Raw genomic sequence first — 20,563 nt, 5'->3', positions numbered from 1 at the left:
CTCCTATTCCCATGTGCTTGATTTTAATAATTAAGAAGAGCCTCAAAGCACTGTTGGGACGTTAACGAGATCTGGCTTGATGTGACTTTTACAATCACAGTCTAATGGTTCTCAGGCCTGTGCAGGTGGTAACGCAGCAGTGAGACCTCCTTACTGAACATAAAGTAGGTCAATCAATGATATAAAATATAGTTTTGTAACTATGTAATCTTAAATAGTATGGCTATGATAGATATCAAAGGTTAAAAAAAAAAGAAAGGTAAACAAAATTTAATACTAACGTATCTTTTTTTTTTTCCAGTCATGAAGACACTGTCATTTAACAGTGGCACCATTCTGCTTTTTTTTTTTTTTTTGGCTGCTGGAAATTGAACCCAGGGGTGCTCTACCACTGAGCTACTTCAACACTTTTTTTGAGACAGGGTCACTTTGACTTGAACCTTTGATCTCCCTGCCTCAGTCTCCTGAGTAACTGGGATTACAGACATATGTCCCTATGTCTAGCTTTGTATCTGGTGTTGAATTCCAAGCTGTTATAGGAGATTTGAACTTTCATTTTTTTTGGGCACTTTACTACTAAACCACATCCTGACATTTTTATTTACTTTTTACTTTGAGACAGGGTCTGGCTAAGTTGCTGAGGCTGGCTTTGAACTTGTGATCCTCCTGCCTCAGCCTGAGTGTCTGGGTTTATAGGTTTGCACCACCATGCCCAGTGGACGTTTGAACTCTTTATGTCAATTGTCATAAGTCAATTGTCTTACTGCTTCTGAGCAACTATATTTTACCTGAGCTTCTAGCCTACATGTCTGATCTGTGCCTGGAAGAAATTTTTGTCCTTTCAGTTATTTACTGTAGTGGGTTTTATCTTCCTTGATTAGTATATTCTGAAATTTCTATTTGAGCACACAAACCACTGGGTATCTGGCTCCAACACTAGTAATTTTGGGAAGTTACTTAACTTTCCCAGTTTCACTTCTATGAAAATGAGAATAATAACTTCAGAGGGCTATTATGGATATTAATGAAATAGCTATGTGATCTTGGGCAAGTTATTTGACCTGTCATTCCCATTTCCTCATCAATACTAAAAGGACTGTTGTGAGGATTAATTTATACATGGAAAAGGTTCTTATGATATAAATGGTTTGGCACCTAGCCCCCAAAAAGTGGCCTTAAGTTGTTGCCAGCCTCAGAGGTTCATGAGTATTAAATGCTATAATGAATGTGTGTCCAAAGGATGAATGTACAGAATAGCATGGCATGTATGAGAAACAGATGATTCTTGGTGTGCCTGATCGCTGTGCTGCTGATTGGTTAGGCTGGATCTAAAAGAAAGATCCTAGAATTGAAGAAGAGGCTTTACCCAGCAGTCCACAAATGGTGAGTGTGCTCAAGGGGCCCAGGATGCTGATAACATGGTTTTGGAGAGATTCCCTAAGAAATATGATGGAAAGGAGGCTGGAAGATCAAAGGAGGTAGGAAAGAGGGGGAAAAAAATAGGAAGCTCAGCACTCCACAGTTAGGAAACGTTTTTTTTTCCATTTAATACTAGACTTTCAAGGATTGAGATGCAAGCTTTTTATGCAATTACATCCAATGTTAAAATTGGTAATACATAATTTACAAAGATTAACATCAAAACAATCATCTATTTAGATATGCTTTTGTAAAAAGGAAATATATTAGCAGCATTTATATTTTCCGCAATCACACAGCCTACAGACATGCAGACTAACTCTGTATCTATTTGCAGTGATGTAGTGCTTTGCCCCGCATTTCAAACACCAAAACCCACCTGGCAGCTGGGGGTTCTTTTTATTTCATTATTATAAAATAACTGAAAAATAAAAAAAGGCATTAATTTCTACACCAGTAAGAAAAAACAAGTTTTTGCACTTACCTAACATTTGATTGTCTAAAAAACATTTCGGTTTTTAGTCTTTCAACAAAAGAAAGATAAAATGACAGAGCGTAGTGTCTTTTGCTTCTGTTCTCGCATTTTACAAAGTTTTTTCTTTTTCGTCTTTTTTTTAAAATTTTAGTGTTTAACACTATTAAAAGAATCATTGAATTTTTAATCTCTTTCTTGTCATTTTCTTGCTTTTGACTAAAAGGAGACCCCCAAAGTGCCCCTAGACCCACCTCCCTCCCACCTATTCCCTGCAATGAAAAACAAAAGAAACCACTCAAACGGGCTTGGACATGCGATTTTCCCAGCTCCACACGTGAGTATCTTATACCCAGGTCTCTTAGTAATGTACAGTGCTTCTCTACAGTAAGAAAATACTCCAAACTATTTTCTTAATTCTCTTTTTTCTTTAATAAAATATTTATTTTGCTTTTTTTCTCTGCTCAAGGGGATCTATGGCATCCCCTGTTTCTTTTGTTTTGTTTTTTTTTTTTTTTCTTCAAGAATGACACAGAAAGGAGAAAAAGAAAAAAAGTCAATGGAATGGAAGGTGGTCAATGTTTCTACCTAAACGAGTCAGAGCGTCGTCATCATAAGGGGAAATGTACAGTTAGGACAGCATTGGTCCAGTATTAGAAAAAGTAATGGGGACATGTTTACTATTGTATTGCTTACCAATCACGCAGCAGATATATATATATATATATATATATATGTATATATATACACATACATATATATATACACACACACATACATATATATATATACACACATGCGCATATATATATATATATATATACACACACACACACATATACACACACACAACTTGGCACATTTAAAAACCATCTTTTATAAGAACATCTAAAACGTATATGCATATGTATGTCTGAGAAGACAAAAAGCAAAGCTTTTTAAATTTTATTTTTAAAGAGACAGCATAGTCTTGGTAACTTCTGGTCAAGAGTACGGGAAGGAAGGAGACACCCTGGATATACCTCCTGATGATGAAGTCATTCAGGAGGGTGGAGGGAAGATGGGACAAGGGATGAAGAAAACACACTGTCTCTTGAAGAGATGGACATTGAAAACTATACAATTCAGAAAACAAAAGTAGTGTTTTAAATTGCTAATTTACACTTACAACAAATACTCTGATAGGTGAATACTGCTGAACAATTCATGTAGTGACTTTTATTGGGGGGGCGGAGTTTAGAGTTCTTTTTATGTAGTTTTAAAAATTATTTTATTTTGAAATGGATCTTCATTTGCACAGCACAGCAGACACACAAGAACCACAGCACATCAAAAACAGCATGTGTGCTGGCGGGGCCTGGCTTTCTCATTAGAAAAAAATATGCTTCGGCAGGTTATGAAGGTAAAACAAAAATAATTACATGAAGTACTACCCTCCTGACCCCATGGGGGCCTTCCCTATCCCATGATTCCATTCTGGGGAGTAGAGGTAGGGAGAGGGGCAGCAGTTACAAGTGCTTTGAGCTGTCAAACTCACGTTTTACTTTGACCTGGTTGGACAAGAAAGGAGAGACAAACTTTCCTAGTCAAGGATCTGGGAAGAGGCCCCAGCTACTGTATCTCTTTTAGGTCTCTGGGGTAGCTCTTGGAGCCAATAGAGAACAGACAGGGTAAGGCTGGGGATCCTGGTCCTTTCCCTTTGGATTTTGAGTTTACCTGGGCATGGGAAGCAGCTTCTTAGCAGTGCCTATGGGATCAGGGGATGACCCAAAAAACCCAAGCTGTGAGGAGAGGCAAGTGCTGTAAAGTACCAATAGGTTCTAGTCATCACCATTGTGATCCTCCCACCTCTACATTACTAACCCTTAGGGTGAAGCAACGGAGAGGAAAATTAATTAAACTGAACCGTCTCAGACAGATTCCATTCTCTTCCTCTCCACTAGCTCCAAGGTTTTTAAGTACCTAATATCAACAACATGACCCCATTTCCCTTGCCTGGACGGACCCTTCCTGTCCCTGTCTATACCCAGAGAGCAGGAAGCGGAACTGATTAGCTCCACTGGATCCCAGATGCTTGAAGTTCTCATTCTTTGAGGGTCATTTCCGAAAACTGTTTTCTGGGATAAACAAAGTACGCCTTCGCAGTCTCCTGCCTGATCCTTCCTCCAGCAAGTAGGTCACATCAATGGCTGAAAACAGAACCAAGGAGGCTCATCAAATACCACTCTCCCACTCCTTATTCCAGATTTGAGCTCTAAGGAGAACGAAAGAATTCAATGATTTCTTTTCTGACCTATAAGCAAATTAGGCCCTCCTCCAGTCTTAGATGAAAAAGGTGGTTCTCTAGGGAAGGAGATCATCTCACCTCCCACAGTTTTATTCCTAAAATAGAAATAAAGACAGGCCTATGAAAGAACTATACCATTTTCTTAAAACAATTTCCTTGCTGGGCCAGAAATCAGAAGTTGTTCTGGAACCTGGAGATGAAGCTCAGCAGTAGAGCACTTGCCTAGCACGTGAGGCCCTGGGTTTGATCCCCAGCACCACACACACATAAAAGTTGTTCTTTTTCACCCCTTCTCCACTTCTTACTTATCTTCATCTCTAGATATAAGCCTGATGTTTCTTACCGTTTTTTCCAGGGATTTTTTCAAGGAGATTGAGCAAGATCTGGTTGAGTCGTTCCCGTTGGCTATGCCGTCGTTCCTCAGGGGTACAGACCGACTGGGGTTCTTGACCACTTTCTTCTGTTTTTTTTTCAGCCTCACTGACTTCAGCAGTGGTTCCCTCCTGTTCAGGTTCCTCCAGGCTGGGGATCTCATTGGCTGCTTGCTCCTGACTGGCTAGTACCTCTTCAATCAAGGGCAGGGCATCATCCTCCTGTCCCAGGTCTTTCAGGGGGGCCTTTGACCGCTCAGACTTCCAGGATGATCTGCCAAAATTATATGCAAATTTAGGGTAAAGTTAAATAAAGACTGGGGAAGGGAAGGAGAATAAAGGGTAGAAGCCTCAGGATGGTTGAGATACTGAAGTCTAGTTATTAGAGTCTTGGCTTGATATAAAAAATTTGATTCTGGTCTTCACTTTATTATAAAATGACTACCTTTCTTTGAGATTTATTTTTATTTTTGTTTTTGTACTATAAATTGAACCCAGGAGCACTTTACCACTGAAATACATACCCAACTCTTTTTTTTATTTTGAGATAGGGTCTCGCTATGTTGCTCAGGGCCTAAGTTGTTGGGGCTGGCTTTGAACTTGTGATTCTCCTGTCTTAGCCTCCTGAGTCTCTGGGATTAAAGGCATGTGCCACAGTGCCTGGCTTTGAAATTTAATGTCTCTTTGTAAAATTTAACCTTTCTTCTTTTTCTCCAGGATCTGAGGCAAAGATGAGATAGAAATCCATAAAAATATAACAGTGCTTGCAGGTGTAGTGGCACATGCATGTAATTCCAGTGACATGGGAGACTGAGGCAGAAGGATTGCAAGTTTGAGGCCAGCCTTAGCAATTTAGAGACGCCCTCTTTCAAAATATAAAGGGAAGGGGATACAGCTTAGTGATAGAGTGGCCCTGGGCTTATATTTATTTAAATACATTATATACACATATAACCAGTACTGCTTAGTGATCTCTGTTTCCTGAGTATAGAAAAGTATGGCACAACCTCATGATACCAGAAGTCCAACTACAATAAAAAGAATTTAAGTGGAGTTTTTACTTTTCCTGAATCACTTCTCCAAACCTATAATTTAATATTTTCTCCCTCGTGGTTGGCTAATATGGGAAAAGCAGTTGTTGTTTTCCCACTCAACAGATAATGGAATTGAAGAAAAACTGTCTTCTAGTCCAGCATGGTGGTGCACATCTATAATCCAAGAAGCTTGGGAGGCCAAGGCAGAAGGATTGCAAGTTCAAAGCCAGCCTAAGCAATTTAGTGAGGCCCTAAGCAATTTAATAAGACCCCATCTCAAACCGTAAAAGGAATGGGAGCATGGTGCAGTGTTGCACGCCTGTAATCCCAGCGGCTCTGGAGGCTGAGGCAGGAGAATCGTGAGTTCAAAGCCAGCCTCAGGAATGGCAAGGTGCTAAGCAACTCAGTGAGACCCTGTCTCTAATAAAATACAAAATTGGGCTGGGGATGTGGCTCAGTGGTTGAGTGCTCTTGAGTTCAATCCTTGGTATCCCACCTTCCCCGCCCAAAGAAAGGAATGGGGATGTGGCTTAGTGGTTAAGGCACCCTAAGTTCAATCCCTCGTACCAAAAACAAAACCAAACTAGCACGAGCACCATCACCACCACCACCACTACCAACAGCAACAAAGAAAGAAAAGCCTTTTGTGCTCTTTCTTAAGGAATTTCCCCATTTTGTACAAAATAAAAATAAAAATTATGAGCTTAAACTGGGCATGCCTGATATTTGTTCCTTAACAGAGGTACCAAGAGTTGATATACCTTGAGGTAATGGGGAAAGCTTGCAGATATCTAAAGAGACTTTTCTGGGTCTATCTGGGTTTCAAATCTTATTTTTTCCTTCTCTTATTTAACTTCCCACAAATATTACCTCTGTCCCAACTAAGGCTGCATAATGAGATAGAAGAAGTCCAATTCTTCCACAGTGGTACTACACTGGGCTACTCTGCAGAGAATACCCAATTCTAGCAGTGGAGCTGAGAGGGTTAGCTGCTTGTTCTTTTGCTCAATTTGAGCTTTTGTTTAACCCCTTAGGATCCCTTGCCTACTCCCTGGGACTTACCGCCCACCGTTCCTCTTGTAGTTGTCTGGAACATAATGAGGCTGCAGAGAAGAAAAGGGAGTGGTAAGTATACTACAAAAGCTAGCAATGTTAAATCTGGTCTGGAGTGGCTCACGGTAAGGGAGGTAAATTGATGACTGTTATCAAAACTGATGTTTAAGATTTCTATCAATCTGTAGGCCATAATGTCTTTTTTTTTTTTTTTTTTTTCTGGTAATCCTAGAATGACAGTGGAAGAGCTGGGTGTGGTGGTGAATGTCTGTAATCCCAGCGGCTTGGGAGGCTGAAGCAGGAGGATCACAAGTTCAAAGGCAACCTCAGCAAAAGCAAAGCACTAAGCAACTCAGTGAGACCCTATTGCTAAATAAAATACAAAATAGGGCTGGGGATGTGGCTCAGTGGTCGAGTGCCCCTGAGTTCAATCCCTGGTACCCACCCACCCCTGTACTCCCCCCAAAAAGAATATCAGTGGAAGAGATAAGAATACAATTTTCTCTGACCTGTTCTACCTTTGAAATGATTAATATTAGGGTTTCAAAGCTAATCTGACCAAGTAACTCATGTAAAGCTGTTGAATAAGCAAACACAAAATCAAATGAATAAGAGGAATGAACATGGTGGTGGACTAGAAGACAAAAGACTGGAGAGATCTAAAAATAATGGGGATATATAGGTTTACTTTCTGGTTAATTATTTATAAGAATGTCAGGGTGACAGTTACAATTTTTGACAGGCCCATTGCTATAGTTTAGAAGTGTCTCTCAAAGGCCCATGTGTTAAAGGCTTGGTGCCCAGCCTATGGTACTATTGGGAGGTGGTGGAACCTCTGGGAGTGGGGCCTAGTAGGAAGAAGTAAGGGGTGTGTCCTTGAAGGGGTTATTAGGATACTGTTCTCTTCCTATTTTTCTGCTTCCTAGATGTGGTGAGGTGAGCCGTCTCCTCCATCACACACTCCCCTTCATGAGGTACTGTGTGGCCATAGACTCAAAGTGATAAAGCCAAGTGATCATGGTCTGAAACTTCTGAACCATGAGACAAACTAAATTTTCTCCTTAAAAGTTGATTAATACACATACTAAAGAAAGATTCAATGATGAAGAGCCTGTCAGCTAGGATTCCATTATAGCAAACAGATGAATGGAAGACTAAAATCTTTATGAATGAAAATTACTGGCATATGTTTTCAACAATTTGGAAGAAAAAATACACAGAAAAGAGGCTGAAAATGTTGACCATGGGTATTTTCTAGGTAGTAGAGCCAATATGTAATTTTTTCCTTTCTAATTTTTTTTTGCTTTTCAAATTTTATATAATAATCATGTCTTACATCCTTTGATCCAGGCATAAGGAAAGTATAGAATTATTTTCATCAAAGTTTTTTTTGAGGTCCTTGACAACTTTCTACTTCCTTCTTAAAATTATAAGTGAAAAAACAAAACTATAGATGTGGGGCTCAACAGCAAAGATTAAATAGAGGTGAGAGATAAAAGGAAAATCCAACAAGGTATAATACTATAATCAACAACTTCCTGAGATATATGTGAGGAGATATATTTCCCTACGAGGAAATGTATTTATGATGTCCAAAAATGTCCCCAACAGGGCTGGGATTATGGCTCAGAGGTAGAGCGCTCGCCTAGCATGAGTAAGGCATTGGGTTCAATCCTTAGCTCCACATAAAAGAACAAAATAAGGGCTGGAGTTGTGTTTCAGCGGTAGAACACTTGCCTAGCAAGTGTGAGGCCCTGGGTTTGATCCTCAGCACCACATAAAAATAAATAATGGTATTGTGTCCAACTACAACTAAAAATAAACAAATAAGAACGAAATAAAGGTATTGTTTCTACCTACAACTAAATAATAATAAAATATATATAAATGGCTGGAACTGTGGTAGAGTGCTCGCCTAGCATGCACAGGCACTGGGTTTGATCTTCAGCACCACATATAGTTAAATAAAAACACTGTGTCCACCTATAATTAAAAAACAAATATAAAGTCCCCAACAGAGATGGAGATTTTCCCAGTTTGAGATGGAATCAGGATGAAGAAGCAGAAAGACACAGAGAAATTCCCATTTTCATGCTATAGCATTAAGAAAGGAAATCAACTTACTGAGAAATCTCTTTTGGGAGTAAGCTTCTTCGGAAAGTGATCAAAGGCATAAGGTTTGGTGCAGACAGGATAGCGATTCCGGTGAATCTTGTAAAACAGGTGTGCTGACTTGTCGAGACGATAATCACAGATGTACACATCTTGCTCCTTTACTCCTTTGGGTCTCCCTGTGAGTCCAAACACTGTTTTAAAGGATCTAATTTCCCCTTCCCTTTCATGAGCTACCTAAAAGCCACCACACAGCTTGTGACAGCAGCTAAACCCATAAATGGAAAATGTATTTATCTGGAGAGGCTGAACTTTAATAAGCACTGGTGGTTGCAGAAAAAAAATTCAGATCCCAGATACCAGTGACCAAAAAGGAGACAAGGAATACAAAGAGAATAAAATACCATGATAGAAAGAAACAAGACATGTTAAGAGCTGTAAGGAATTTTGAGTAAGTATTTTGAGGGATAAATAGAACATATTATATGGAGGAGTTAAGACAAAAAAAGGGAGTATAATTAAAAGGGAAGAACATTTGGAAGTGAACACTTTTTAAATGGGAAGGGTCATGAGTGTCACAGAGCTGCAAAATGTGTGCCAGTACTGGAATGGAATATATATTATTTTGAACTACTTTGCTATGATGCCGAGAGAACAAACTAAGTAAATTGACTCTGCTAATAATGACAACTAACATATATTAGACTTTAACTGTAAGCCATAAACTAAGTCCTTTTGTGGATAATTTAATCAAAAGTCTTTAAAATAAATACAAATCCTGTTTTTAGCAAGAAAATTGATGCATTTAAGTATCTTGCCAAGGGCCACAAAAGTGAAATTATTAAACAGTATTTTAAAATGTCAACTAAATTAAAAAAGTGGGAACGAACATTATTGAGGATCAAACACTAGAAAGAAAAAAATGTAATATTTCTTTCTGAAGTTCCACAGCTAGCACTGGAGAATCTTTACACTGAGACAACTAGAATGGGGTGGGCAATTAAAGATCAATAAACGGGATATAAGGTCATTTCTAACTAGACCAGATCATTTACCTTTACAATATGTATAAAGGTCCAACACACAGCAGGTCCCCACTACAGCTTCCAAGGGAATGATCTCATAGAGTGGCACCCGAAATAGTTCATTATGGTAGAACCGCCGGGATGGAGAATGGTGAGTTTCATGGGGACGGAAATAATGGTGACCAAAGGCAAAACGTTCTTCTCTAAAAAAAGGAAAATGGATAAGAGAAAGTTTAGTTGATTAGCAAAATTCTGCTGGTAGGATATAGCTGGAAGAAAGATAGGAAGTCAGGACATACTTTTCATTCTTCCAAAGTTTCTCAATTCGGAAAATGTCAAGTTTATCTCGGTTAATGTGAGATAAAAGTCTATAGGATTGACGGACTGGGTGGCCATCAGGGGTACGCCGACTATCCCTCATCAGATATACACAGTCACCTAGGGAGGTATACAACAAAGGAGAAAGTTAAAATGATTCTTGAATGAATTCTGTGAGGCATTCATTATCTGACCCAGGGTCTACATAGAACTCATAAGCTAAACCAGGATAAATACAGACATCTAAAAGTCTAACTGTAATGACAATCTAGAAAATTCTAGACTATGAGAATGACCTGAGGGAGTTCTCCCATCTCTTGGACTTCCAATGTGTCTTTCCTAGTTTTCAAATTAGCTTTACAAACCTCTCTCTCATAAATCAGTATTATATGGTGAAGGGGTGATATATGTAAGCATAAGGTATAAAGATCCATTAAAGGCCATTTGGAACAATGATTATTATACAGATAGCAGATAGTTCCTACTATTCTAACAGGTCTGTTCTAACAAGGAGGGTTAAGTGGTTTGTACACACCTTGACGAAGCAGCAAGTCATCACGAAGCAAACAGATGAAGTAGACACAGCCAGGTTGGGCATAGTGGGGCCGAGGAATCATGGGTACCTCCTGATAAGAGCAGAAAGTTAATGGATAAGGGCTAGAATTACTACATTCATCCTTCAACCTTTAAGAGAGGAAAACAACTAAAATCTAAAATTCCCAACCAAGAATAACTCTTAAGTCATTTCAATACACCACAGATATAACAAAAGATGAAAACAACTAATTATAAACCTGGAAAAGTCAAGATGGAGAACAAAACTAATAGGCTAAGTATTTCTGAATACATGGGTGCTTTACCAGTAAGCTACATCCCCAGATCTTTTATATTTTATTTTTAGTTGCTGACACTGGCCTCAAATTTAGGATCCTCCTGACTCAGCCTTCTGAGTCATTGGAATTAAAGGCATGTGCCACCATGCAAAACCTTAGTTACATATAATGCCATTCTTTCCATAGATTTTTAAGTATTTTATTTTTCATTTAATCAAATTCCTTAGAAAATCAAGGGCAGGGGCTGGGGTTGTGGCTCAGTGGTAGAGTGCTTGCCTAGCAATATGAGGCACTGGGTTCATCCTCAGCACCACATAAAAATGAAATACAGATATTGTGTTCAACTACAACTAACAAATAAATATAAATAAAAAAGAAAGAAAGAAAGAAAGAAAGAAAATCAAGGGTAGAAACTGAGGACTAGACAGGTTGAAAAACTTTATCAGAGGATATTCTGTGTAATCAGAGCAGGGTGCATACCATGCGCTACATCTTTTATTTATAGATAAAATTTATAGTTGTATCAGAAGACAGCTTACCCTGTCCACAGGCCTTGGGTCACACTGCTCACAAAGGTAGTGTTCCACATCTGAGTTCACTCCCATACAGTCACAATGTTGCCACACCTAAAGAAAAATGTATAGTTAGGGGATGATAAGGGGATTTAGATGTATCAAGAAGTGTTGGGGGTAAGAATAAAAAAAATAGCAATATGACAGGGTAAAATAGGATAAGTGGGTGAATAAAAATTAGAGATAAATGGTAAAATAGGTCTGAACAGAAGAAGAATACAAACTCATTTATAATATATAGATCTGTGCAAATAAGAGGGAGAGAGAATAAGAAGATGACTGTACTAGAGACCATTACTAAGTAATATACATTTATGATGTGGCTACTGAGAAAGTCTTCACAGTCAGAAAATGTTTTCACTTAGCCTTGTTTAACTTTATCCTCTCAACAATCCTTTGTGTTACTTACAGACCCACTTTGCATATAAGGTAATGAGTTCACATGTACTGAGGGAAGACAAGAGGGATCACATTTGGGCCTTGACTCTTGCTTCAGGAGACCTACGGGATTTGTATACTGCAGTCTCTGTTAGCATGCATTAATTAGTGTGCTATCTCTAATGTACTTCTAGGTAAAGCACTAGTCTAAATACTATCTCTAGATCATGTGATAAATGTGCAGTGAATATAGGCAGAGAGAACAGGAGGTAGAAAAAGGAGGAAGGCGGTAAATGAAAGACAATGTGGTCAACAGTGAGAGATAACAGGAACCAACGTTAAGTGAGAGTACATAAAAAAGGCCACCAAGCCATATGAGGTGTGGGCTGCATCTCTGAATACTGTCACCATGGTCATCAGGAACAGGCTTGTGCTTTACCTCCTGGCTCTTACCATGCACTTGTCACACTGGATCATGAGGCCTTCGTCCTTATAGAGGCCACAGATACAGCGAATAACATCATCGTCCTTTTCATGCCCATTCTCCTTCTCAGAGACTGAGGTCTCACTGCTGTCTGCCTCACTTGCTGTTTCTCCCACAATCTCATCAATTTGGGCAGATGCCTCATGCCGGGCATTGTAATAGGCCTTTCGCAGGCGGCAAACATCTCTCCCAATTGGGGATTTACGACCATAGTACTTCTGAAGAAAGAAGAAGAAGAAAAAAAATCATGTTTGGTTTTCTCAATTTGGCTTAAAAATATGCCTTAAGAGGTAGTATGATTGTCTTTCTTTTCCATTTTGATTAACAGATTTTGTACAGCATCAAATGTAGTGACAGGCAGTTAATAACAACTAAAACTGAACTATAATGAATTAAAATGAGAACCTTTATGATAATTTTCCATTTGCTCTACTGCTGTGTCATTTAATTCCTATTAAGGGCCTTACTATCCACAGGACAAAATACAGTGATCACAGAATATAAATTAATGTTGCAAGCATAATTATAGATGCATTGGAGAAGTTCTCCAATGACTCCTCCTACCCCCCAACCTTTTTTGGAGCACTGGGGATTGACTACAGGGCCTCACACATGCTAGGCAAGTGGTCTTTCATTGACCATTATAATCCCAGTTCTTATTTATTTACTTTCAGTGTTTCTTGAAAACGTTTTATAATTTTTTTATTCCACTTAAAAAAAAATCTTTATTTTTGTTTATTTTTATGTGGTGCTGGGGACCAAACCCAGGCCCTCACGCATGCGAGGCAAGCGCTCTATCACTGAGCCACAACCCCAACCCTTTTATTCCACTTTATAAAAAAACTTTTAAATATATATTTTTAGTTGTTGATGGACCTTTACTTTTATTCATTTATTTATATAAGGTGCTGAGAATCAAACCCAGTGCCTCACACATGCGAGGCAAGCACTCTGCCACTGAGCCACAGCCTAGCCCTATTCCACATTTAATTGGTGAATTGTAGTTGAATATAATATTGGAACTTGTTGTTACATATCTGTGCAAGTACACAATATAACAATATAATCTGGCCAATAAATCCCCAGCACTTCCTTCCTCCATTTTCTCTACTGATTTCCTTTTGATTTTCCAAGAGATCTGTCCTACCTTTCTTTTCCTTTTTCTTTCTAGCTTCTGCATATGAAAGAAATCACAGGTTCCCTAGCCTTCTGAGTCTGACCTATTTTGCTTAATATAATGGTCTCTAGTTCTATCCATTTTTCTGCAAATGACACAACAGCATTTTTCCTTGTAACAGAATAAACTCCATTGTGTATATATACCACATTTAAAATAAAATCTATTCATCCATTGAAACCTGGGCTGTTTCCCTAGTTTGGCTATTGTTAACTGTGCTACTATAAACATGGGTATGCATGTATCACTGTAATATGATGACTTTAATTCTTTAGGATAAATACTGAAGAATGGTACACGATGGTTCCATGCCTCATCTTGAGGAGCCTCCGTACTGATTTCTATAGTAGTTGGACCAATTTACAATCCCACCAATGGTATAACAGTGTTCTTTTTTCTCCCTATTGTCTCCAGCATTATTATTATTTGTATTCTTGATGACTTCCATTTTGACTGATGTGAGATGAAATCTCAGTATAGTTTAAATTTTTTAAAAAATTTTAAAATAATTTTTAGTTGTCGATGGACATAATACTTTTATTTATTTTTATTTAATTGGGTTATTTGTTCTTTTTGGTATTCTTTATGAATCCTAGATATTAATCTTCTGTCAGAAGAGTATCTAGTAAAGATTTCTCTCCCATTCTATAGGTTTTCTCTTCATATTCCTAATTGTTTTCTTTCTTTTTTTTTTTTAATTTTTAATATTTATTTTTTAGTTATCGGCGGGCACAACATCTTTGTTTGTATGTGGTGCTGAGGATCGAACCGGGGCCGCACGCATGCCAGGCGAGCGCGCTACCGCTTGAGCCTCATCCCCAGCCCCTTGTTTTCTTTTTTAAAATGTTTATGTTTTAGTTGTAGTTGGACACAATATCTTTATTTTATTTATTTATATGTGGTGCTGAGGATTGAACTCAGGGCCTCATGTGCACTATGTGTGTATAGAACCTTTTAAATGTGATACCATACCATTATTATTTCCTGAGCTTTAGGGTTATATTGAGAAAGCTGTTGCCTATGCCTACATGCTGGGATGCTGACCCTACATTTTTCCTTCTAAGAGTTGCATAGTTTCTGGTCTAATTCCTAGAATTGTGTCATTTTGACCTGATTTTTGTGCTGGGAAAGAGATAAGGGTCTAGTTTCATTCTTCTACATGTTGATAATAAATTTTCCCAACATTGTTTGTTAAAAAGGCTGTCTTTTCTTCAATGTATGTTTTGGCACCTTGAGGATCAGATGACTGCAGATGTGTGGGCTTGTCTGTATCTCTTCTATTCTGTACCAATGGTCTATGTATCTGCCAGTACCATGTAGTTTTTGTTATTAATAGCTCTATAGTATAATTTGAAGTCAGTTATTGTGATTACTCCAGCATTGCTTTTTTGGTTTAGAAACTGTGTTGACTATTCATTTTATTCTTTCAATGAATTTTAGGACTATTTTTCTAGTTCTGTGAAGAATGCCACTGGTATTCTTCACAGAACTAGTGAAGAATTTTGGTAGTATGGCCATTTTAACATTACTTTTGCCTATCCTTGAACATGGGAGGTCTTTCCAGCTTTCAAGGTCTTCTTTAATTTTTTCTTCATTGTTCTATAGTTTTCATTATAGAGGCCTTATATTTCCTTGGTTAGATTTATTTTTAGGTGTTTATTTATTTATTTTTTGAGGCAATTGTGAACAGAACTGTTTTCCTGATTTCTTTCTCAGCAGACTCACTGTTGGCATATAGAAAAGTTATTGATTTTTGTATGTTAACTTTGTAATCTGCCACCTTGCCAAATAATTTACTCATTAGCTCTAGCTGTCTTTTGGTGAAGTTTTTTGGATCTTTGAGGTACAGGAGCATATCATCTGCAATTACTGATAAATCTGACTACTTCTTTTCCTGTTATTCTTCTCCTTTTTCCCCCTCTTTTATTTCCTTCTCTTGCCTAATTGCTCTGACTAGAATTTCTAGGAATATATTAAATAGGAGTGGTAGGAATGAACACCCTTGTCCCAGAATTTACAGGGAATGCTTTCAGTTTCCCACCATTTACTATGAGATTGGTTTTGGGTTTTTCATATATACCCTTTATGATGTTGAGGTATGACCCTTCTATTCCTATACGAATGGGTATTGAATGTTGTCAAAGGCCTTCTCTGCATCTATTGAGAGAACTAAGGAATTTTTGTCCTTCATTCTATTTATGTGGTAAATTACATTTATGTATGATAAACCATCTTTGCATCTCTGTAATAAAACCAACTTGATTGGGTGTACAATCTTCTTTTTTTTTTATAAGTATTTTTGCACCTAAGTTCATTAGGGATTTGGTTTATAGTTTTCTTTCCTTGAGGTATTCTTATCTGATTTTGGTATGAGTGTGATACTGGTTTCACAGAATGAATTTAGAACTGTTATATCCCTTTCTGTTTCATGAAATCAGAAGCATTGACATTAGTTCTTTTTAAAGGTTTTCTTTTTTTTAAGATAGATAGCTGGATAGAGAGAGAGAGAGAGAGAGAGAGAGAGAGAGAGAGAATTTTTTAATATTTATTTTTTTTAGTTTGCGGTGGACACAATATCTTTATTTGTATGTGGTGCTGAGGATCGAACCCGGGCCACACGCATGCTAGGCGAGCACGCTACCGCTTGAGCAACATCCCCAGCCCCTAAAGGTTTTCTTTAAATTATAATTCAACATTGTTTTAATTCTCTTCCTAGTTATTTGTTGGTTGCTCTTATTTGGTGTTTCATTCTTTATTTATCTGTTATCTAATAGCCTCTAAAGAGTATTTCAAAATAACTAAATAATTTTCTCCTTGAAACACCTCTTCTGGGTATTTCAAAATAACTGAATAATTTTCTCTATGTACTCTGCAGTATTCCATCCGTTCAAGGCTACCTTTTCTACAATGAGATTCGCTTAATGTTCAATTTAGCAGCATAATGCCCTTCAATTCTACCCTCAAGATGTATTTAACTATTTATTCACATGTATTTCTGTGTATTTCACATTTATGTATCTTTTTGAGGAAAGACACTATAGATATGCCTTAAATGTAGTAAAATGTCTATTTACTGGGTATATATAAAAATCTAAGGCCAAATTAGGTTTTTATAAAAATTAAATTTTTGGAGGAATGATTTAGGCTTCCATTCTAGATTTTTTTTTTTTTTTAAATGATACTGGGGCTAGAACCCAGGGCACTCTACCACTGAGCTATAAATCCAACCTTTTTTTTGGTGATAATTTTAAGATAAGGTCTCACTAAGTTGTTGAAGCTAGCCTCAAACTTGTGATTGTCTTGCCTCAGCCTTCTGATTCACTGGGATTAAAGGCATGTGCCACCACACCCGGCTTCTAGAATGCCTTTTTATATGGGATTCTACAGTATTTAGCATATTGTAAACAGATAATCAAGGATTACTTAATAAAAAATGAAAGCTGATAGAAGAGGGTAAAAATCTTAAACTTAATGGTTCTCTTAATCTGTATTTGAAGTGAGTGAAAAAATACCTCAGCATTCCGAAAGACTTTAAGCATGTCAGCATCAAAAGCTTCTACTGTCTTATAATAACCAATGAGGATCTGCTTTTCTATGGTGACAAGATCAAGGGGATCAGAGATCTTCTCATAATAATCAGCATTCCTGGAACATAAAGTCATGGTGTTAATAAGGTACACATAGTACTTTTAGAAAACTCAGATGATTATCACAAATATGAACCTACTTTTTCTTTGAGGGGAGGTTCAAAAGTGGAGCTGCCAGTGCTTGTCGAGAAGAATCTGAAAAAGAATGCAAATTTGGTAGAAAGACTAAAATACAAGAAAGGCAAGCATCTCTCTCTCTCTCTCTCTCTCTCTCTCTCTTTCTCTCTCTCTCAGTACAGGGACTGGGGGGCGCTTAAAACCACTGAATCACATTGTCAGCCCTTTTTTGTATTTTATTTAAAGACAGGGTCTCAAAGAGTTGCTTAGGTCCTCACTAAGTTGCTGAGCCTGCCTTTGAAATTGCAATCCTCCTGTCTCAGCCTCCCAAGCTGCTGGGATTACAGGTGTGTGCCACTGAGCGTGGCTAGCATCTCTCTTTTTCATTTTTGTTTTGAGACAGGGAGGTGGGGACAAATATGTGACTCATTATGTTGTTCAAAATGGTCCTAAACTCATGGGCTCAAGTGATCCACCTGATTCAGCCTCCAGAATAGTTGAGAAGACAGGTATGTAGCACCATGACCAGCTTTTTTTTGTTTGTACCAGTCAAGTGCTCTACCACTGACCTAAACTCCCAGCACCAAAACATCATCTCCTAAATAAAAAAGTAGGATCCCCCGCAAATTAAAAGCTAGAAAAAAAATCTTATATATGTTTTTTCAGCCTGTAAAAAATGCACTTTTGCCATACATATTTATAATGGCAGGGGTCAAATTAAACTTTCAAGATTGCCTAGGATATGGAAGATAAAGTATGTATGCTTGAAATGTAGCATAATTTTGGTTGGGTAATGAGAAGAACTTCCTATGAAGAATGAGACTTGAGAATTTACTGAGATAGGAGGCTGCTTACAGCAAATTCCTGCTCAATAGATCTTATTATAGTAAAAAAAGTCATCTCATCAAAAAAATGTTTTCCAGTTCTCCTCGGTTTTCTATAATTAATATTACCATTGGTTTCAATTTGATTAAATTCCAGATAATGAATAATTTAGTACTGTGAACATTTTCTGGAACTAATTTTCCTTTAAGTTATTCTGTATGGCATATTATATTTCATTTTCTACCTTGCTTTTTGGTCATTTCACTAGAGACATAAAGCCTGTTGTATTCAGATGCACTGACACAGTACATGAATCTGCAGCAGTTTCATGTTAGATCAGATGGGGCAACCTGAGAATGTAAAAAAATGTGATCTTTAGGGAATGTAAATCCAATAGGTGCCAAAAACCTTTATATCCTGGGGCAGTTTGATCCTTCCTTTCTCTCTATGACCTTCAGTTAACTAAACTGAACCATAAGTGCAAAGGTGAACAGCAGACAGACCAGGAAAAGAAAAATAACAAAGTCCTTAGAATATAAGGAAAAAAGACAAACCAAAGCTGATGGCCAAAATCACAATTATCAACCAAAATCTCTCATTTTAAACATCCCCAAGTTTCTTGGTTAGAAAGTTACTTATACTACCAAACTACCTACCCCAAATTAAAAACACTTTCCACCCCTCTACTATTGCTATAGATGTGTCTTGGAAGGGAATAGTGTCAAGTAAGGTGTTTTACATGAAAACTCCTTTAAAGTTTAAAGGGTAACTTTTTTCCAAATTTATATTTTTTCTTTCTTTCTTTTCTGTGGTGTTGGGTTAGGAACCTAGGGCTTCACGTATTATATGTTGTTCTTAAGTAGAGGTTAAAGCCTGTGATCTGTTCAAAATGAAAAACTACATGTATGTACAAATACATATGCCTAACCTCACTCCCTGGGGGAAGAATCCATAGGTTTTATTAGATTTCCAAGATTACCTGTCAATTTAAAAAGGCTAATAACCATTAATATAATTAATATTTGTAATACTTCATTGTTTTTATTCTTTTTATTTTTATGGTACTGGGGATTGAACCCAGGGGCACTCCACTACTAAGTGACATTTCAAGCCTTTTTATTTTTTGAGACAGGGTCTCGTTAAGTTGTCCAGGCTGGCCATTACCTTGTGATCCTCCTGCTTTATCCTCCCAGGTCTCTTGGATTATAGGCATGCACCACATAATATTTCTTTTTTCTTTTTTTTTTGTACTAGTGATTGAATCTAGGGTTACTTAACCACTGAGTTATAACCCTAGTCCTTGTGTTATTTTTCCTTTTGAGTCCGGGTCTCAGTAAGTTACTCAGAGTGTTGCTAAGTTGCTGAGGCTGGCCTTGAACTTGAGATCCTCCTTGTGATTCAGTCTCCCATGCCATTGGGATCACAGGCATGAACTTCCACACATAGTTTATAGTATTTCATTATTTTTTTTTCTTTTAATATTTTTAGTTGTCGATGGACATAATGACTTTATTAACTTATTTTTTTATGTGGTGCTGAGGATCAAACCCAGGGTCTCATACACGCTCTACCACTGAGCTACAACCCTAGCCCATACTACTTCATTCTTAAGTTGCTAATTCATTATCTTATTAAGGAAAATTTTATCCAAGGGAGAGAACTGCACCTCACAGATGCAGAGGTTCACTACCCTCAAGCTAAACATGTGATTTATAATACACTATTTAACTATAGTAAAATTATAATAAGCCAATAGTGGATGCCTGTAATCTCAGCAACTTGAGAGGCTAAGGCAGGAATATTGCAAGTTTGAGGCCAGCTTTAGCAACTTAGCAAGATCCTAAGCAACTTAGTAAGACACTATCTGGAAATTAAAAAAAATAAAAAGTTCTCGGGATGTAGCTCAATGGTAAAGCACTCCTGGGTTGAATCCCTGCTACCAAGGAAAAAGAAAAAAGAAAAAAAAAAAAAAAAGATTAAGATGTATCCTGTAGTCCCATGTTCCGACAAAAGGTAGAACAAGTAAATCTCTTAAAATTCTAAATGTCCTTGGTCTTGGTCTTGGATATGTCAGGAGAAGGTAAGTGATAGGCTTAAAAAAGGCTAAGAACAAATTTGGGGTAGATAGGGTCACCTTTGTAAGAGATGATGCCATCACAGATCTCTTTGAAGATTTGGGCTAGGCGTGCGGCCCGAGCTACTTCAATGTTTTCCTCTGCAGCTGCCAAACGTCTTGTTCGAACAGATCGAGCTGTCTGCAGGGCAGAGAACTGGGTCATGAAGACATCTGGAAGGATAAGATAAAAATTAATTTCAGGAAATGATTAATTCTGTGTGGCTTTCTCTTCCCCAATGGACTCCTGCCATTTGCTCTATTTTTCTTTTCTTTTTAATGGTACAGGGGATTAAACCCAGAACTTGTACATTCTACACAAATTTATTCTACTTTTCCTGAAGTCATTAAGAATTAGTGGGCATTTTGAGGAGAAAAAGGGAAGA

At 37.6% G+C, this 20,563-nt stretch overlaps 1 protein-coding gene across 4 annotated transcripts in view; it reads right to left on the bottom strand.

Annotated features, from left to right (window-relative positions):
- Nucleotides 1-1,522: 1,522 nt before the first annotated feature.
- Ash1l (ASH1 like histone lysine methyltransferase) overlaps nt 1,523-20,563 on the bottom strand; it is a 174,505-nt gene continuing 155,464 nt past the window's right edge. For all 4 annotated transcript variants that reach the window (XM_046421554.2, XM_058571916.1, XM_046421555.2 and 1 more), the window contains 12 exons: nt 20,199-20,351; nt 17,263-17,317; nt 17,048-17,180; nt 12,328-12,576; nt 11,464-11,550; nt 10,627-10,717; nt 10,073-10,211; nt 9,804-9,976; nt 8,761-8,927; nt 6,646-6,686; nt 4,522-4,823; nt 1,523-4,080 (listed from right to left, as the gene is read on the bottom strand). In XM_046421554.2, the coding sequence (XP_046277510.1) occupies nt 3,989-4,080; nt 4,522-4,823; nt 6,646-6,686; nt 8,761-8,927; nt 9,804-9,976; nt 10,073-10,211; nt 10,627-10,717; nt 11,464-11,550; nt 12,328-12,576; nt 17,048-17,180; nt 17,263-17,317; nt 20,199-20,351 (1,682 nt within the window). In that variant the 3' untranslated portion in view covers nt 1,523-3,988. The remainder of the gene's footprint in view (nt 4,081-4,521; nt 4,824-6,645; nt 6,687-8,760; nt 8,928-9,803; nt 9,977-10,072; nt 10,212-10,626; nt 10,718-11,463; nt 11,551-12,327; nt 12,577-17,047; nt 17,181-17,262; nt 17,318-20,198; nt 20,352-20,563) is intronic.

The sequence above is a fragment of the Marmota monax genome, unplaced genomic scaffold, assembly GCF_021218885.2.
Source record: "Marmota monax isolate L192 unplaced genomic scaffold, Marmota_monax_Labrador192_F-V1.1 WCK01_AAM20220418_F8-fsc00108, whole genome shotgun sequence".
Taxonomy (NCBI): domain Eukaryota; kingdom Metazoa; phylum Chordata; class Mammalia; order Rodentia; family Sciuridae; genus Marmota; species Marmota monax.
The sequence above is the reverse complement of the archived record's forward strand: the minus strand, read 5'-3'. Positions and strand labels throughout refer to the sequence as shown.